At 42.3% G+C, this 3,960-nt stretch overlaps 1 protein-coding gene across 1 annotated transcript in view; it reads right to left on the reverse strand.

The window, feature by feature from the left end:
• Positions 1-3,960, reverse strand: part of ARPC1A (actin related protein 2/3 complex subunit 1A) — a 36,427-nt gene that overhangs the window by 16,003 nt on the left and 16,464 nt on the right. The window contains exon 4 of the mRNA XM_032266444.1: positions 2,594-2,816. Coding sequence (XP_032122335.1) covers positions 2,594-2,816 — 223 coding nt within the window. The remainder of the gene's footprint in view (positions 1-2,593; positions 2,817-3,960) is intronic.

A 3,960-nucleotide genomic window follows, 5' to 3' on the forward strand; every position in this document is an offset into this window, starting at 1 on the left:
GCCGGGCACGGTGGCCCAAGCCTGTAATCCCAGCACTTTGGGAGGCCGAGGCGGGTGGATCACAAGGTCAAGAGATCGAGACCATCCTGGTCAACATGGTGAAACCCCGTCTCTACTAAAACTACAAAAAAATTAGCTGGGCATGGTGGCGCGTGTCTGTAGTCCCAGCTACTCAGGAGGCTGAGGCAGGAGAATTGCCTGAACTCAGGAGGCGGAGGTTGCGGTGAGCCGAGATCGTGCCATTGCACTCCAGCCTGGGTAACAAGAGCGAAACTCCGTCTCAAAAAAACAAAACAAACAAATAAATAAATAAATTAAAAAACCCAAAAACCCCCACAAAGTCTTTAAGAAAAGCAGAAAAAGACAATATTCTAAATTGTTTCTTTTTTTCCCCCCCCGTGAGATGGAGTCTCACTCTGTTGCCCAGGTTGGAGTCCAGGGGTGTGATCTTGGCTCACTGCAATCTCGGACTCCCGGGTTCAAGCGTTTCTCCTACCTCAGCCTACCGGCGAACTGGGGTTACAGGCATGCGGCACTACGCCCAGCTAATTTTTTCGTACTTTTAGTACAGACAGGGTTTCACCATGTTGGCCAGGCTGGTCGTAAACTCCTGACCTCCTGATCTGCCTGCCTCGGCCTCCCAAAGTGTTGAGATTACAGGTGTGAGCCACCATGCCCGGCCTTCATAATGTAATTTTTTTTTAATTAAGAAAAAGATGGTAAGCAAAATAATTAGTTCATATGACTAAATTATAAGCTTCTGAGAAATTGTTCTACAACTGAAAAACTGCTCTAAACATACAGCTTGTACCAAGACAATATCTTCTAGCACAATAAAGTCCAATTCATCTATATTTGAGACTAATCCTCAAGGAATAAAAATGCAAACGATTACTGAGGTCGAAGTTCAACTTGGAAGAAAAGTTTCCTGTAGAAATTTGTTAGGCTGCAAGGAGTACTAGCTGACATAAAGTTTAGCCTTGAGGGAATACTAATAACGTTAGTTTCTTATTACAATGAAACTTCCAAATCATTTCTAGCAGGCAACATTTTGTTAGCTGTGATTTTTACACATTTGAAAAAAGAATGTATGTTTCAAATTCATAATTCGATTTTATTGAAAATTCTCAATTTCTTTTCGAACAATAAAATTTCCGAAGTTTTACCAAATTACAAAGGTAATATGATAATCCCCTCCTTTCAATTTCAGCAGAATACAAATAACAAAACTGCTACAAAGAGTCCTGTGTACTCTGCTATTTTTAGTAGAAACACAAACACTGCCAGTTTAGTATTAAATGATAATTTTATGTTGAAGGATATTTGCCAGTTATGCTGAATGCATGCCAGGTAGAATACTTGTTTTCTTATCAAAATAAACTGGAAGGAGTAGTTAAAATAAACTTTAGCCATAAAATAAATCTTTGTGTTTTGACTGGGTCAGCTACAAGTGGTTTATTTAAAAAATGTACAATAGCCTGATTAGACTTCTAAGATTCTGGTGAGTTTTGACGTAACAGTTGAACAAGTATTACACCAAGGCACAGATCTGGTTGGCAAATAAGCTTTTTTTTTTTTTTTTTTTTTGAGACATAGTCTTGTTCTGTCGCCAGGTGCCAGGCTGGAGTGCAGTGGTGCAATCTCGGCTCACTGCAACCTCTGCCTCCTGGGTTCAAGCCATTCTCCTGCCTCAGCCTCCCGAGTAGCTGGGACTACAGGCACATGCCACCATGCCCAGCTAATTTTTGTATTTTTAGTAGAGATGGGGTTTCACCAGGCACCATGTTGGCCAGGATGGTCTCGATCTCCTGACCTCGTGATCCACCCGCCTCAGCCTCCCAAAATGCTGGAATTACAGGCATGAGCCATGGCTCCTGGCCGTCAAATAAGCTTTCAAGAAAGGAGAACACTGGCTGGGTGTGGTAGCTCACACCTGTAATTCCAGCACTTTGGGATGCTGAGGTGGGTGGATCACGAGGTCAGGAGTTCAAGACCAGCCTGGCCAAAATGGTGAAACCCTGCCTCTATTAAAAATATAAAAATTAGCCAGGTGCAGTGGCAGTCACCCAGCTACTCGGGAGGCTGGGGCAGGAGAATCGCCTGAACTGGGGTGTGGAGGTTGCAGTGAGCCAAGAGTGCACCACTGTACTCTAGCCTGGGTGACAGAGTGAGACTTCATCTCAAAAAAAAAAAGGAAGGAAAACATCATTATCTGCAGGAATCCTAGATAGATATCGTGTGAAAAAAAAATGATTCCTCAGGGAAGGGAGACTCTTTCAAGATTATACGTATGTGAGAGTAAGAAAACAGTAAATGGCACAGTACAGAGTGAGAACAGTAGTAGCAACTTGCAGAAGAAACAAGTTGGGAGATCAGAACATAGACACGATAGATCTATATTAATATAAAAAACATGAGATTTAACTTAACGTGCACATGAGAAGGGAAAATGCTCAGACAGAATTGAGAATTTCAGAGAAAAAACCCCACAAAACTCTGGATGAGAAAAAACTGGAATTATGGTAAGCCTTCATACAGCAGTGCAAGTGTAAATTCTATAGAAAGGGATAAAAAAAGTTCAGATGTCACTCACCAGTCATTTTCAGACTCAAAGTAACAAACGGAAATGAGTCGTGCTCCACTTCCCACAGCAAATTTGTTCTCTAGGGGGGACCACTTCACAAAAGTAGCTGCACGATTAATTCTCAGGATCACCAGGGTTGGCTTCCAGATACCATCTTTCTGACTCCAGACATAGGCATTTCGGTCTGCCCCGCAAGTGACGATGCGGTCGCTCTTGGGAGCCCAGTCAATACCTGCAAAGTGAGACATGGGTCATCTGCTTTGCCCAGTCAATGACAAATTGCGGCACAGGCAGACTGGCTGTTACTTGATAATTGTGGAATCTAGGAGATAGATATAAAAGGCTCATTATACTATTTCAGTTTTTAAAAGCCTGTTTACAATTTTCCATGGTAACATATTTCTTTTTTTTTTCCCCCCACATTCTGATTATTTTAATAATTTGAGTTCTGGGATACAAGTGCAGGATGTGCAGGCTTGTTACATAGGTAAATGTGTGCCATGGTGATTTGCTGCACCTATCAACCCAACACCTAGGTATTAAGCATCACATGCATCAGCTATTTAGCTTGTTGCTCCCTCCTCCCTGCTCCCCGAAATAGGCCCCAGCATGTGGTATTCCCCTCCCTGTGTCCATGTGTTCTCATTGTTCAGCTCCCACTTATAAGTGAGAACAAGCAGATTTGGTTTTCTGTTCCTGTGTTAGTTTGCTGAGGATAATGGCTTCCAGCTCCATGCATGTCCCTGCAAAGGACATGATTTCGTTCCTTTTTACGGCTGCATAGTATTCTGTGATGTATATGTAACACATTTTCTTTATCCAGTCAATCATTGATGGGCATTTGGGTTGATTCTGTGTCTTTGGTATTGCGAATAGTACTGCAATGAATATACAAATGCATGTATCTTTATAGTGGAATGATTTATATTCCTTTGGGTATATACCCAGTAATGGGATTGTTGGGTCAACATGTTTCTTAAAAAGGGAAACTATCAAATATTTAACACAAAAAAACCAAACTCTATAACTCTGATATCCTTGATGTTTTCCATACATCTTTTCTTTATAGTACGGACTACTTTTTTCTTCCAGAATGCTTTAGAAAATATTTTTTTCATGCCTGTAATCCCAGCACTTTGGGGGGCTGAGGCGGGTAGATCATGAGGTCAGGAGTTTGAGGTGTGACAAACATGGTGAAACCCCATCTCTACTAAAAATACAAAAATTAGCTGGGTGTGGTGGTGGCCACCTGTAATCCCAGCTACCCAGGAGGCTGACGCAGGAGAAACGCTTGAACCTGGGAGGCAGAGGTTGCAGTAGCCAAGATCACGCCATTGCACTCCAGCCTGGGCTACAGGGCAAGATGCTCCATCTCA

This window comes from Sapajus apella, unplaced genomic scaffold (genome assembly GCF_009761245.1).
Source record: "Sapajus apella isolate SASKATOON/1434 unplaced genomic scaffold, GSC_monkey_1.0 scaffold159, whole genome shotgun sequence".
Taxonomy (NCBI): domain Eukaryota; kingdom Metazoa; phylum Chordata; class Mammalia; order Primates; family Cebidae; genus Sapajus; species Sapajus apella.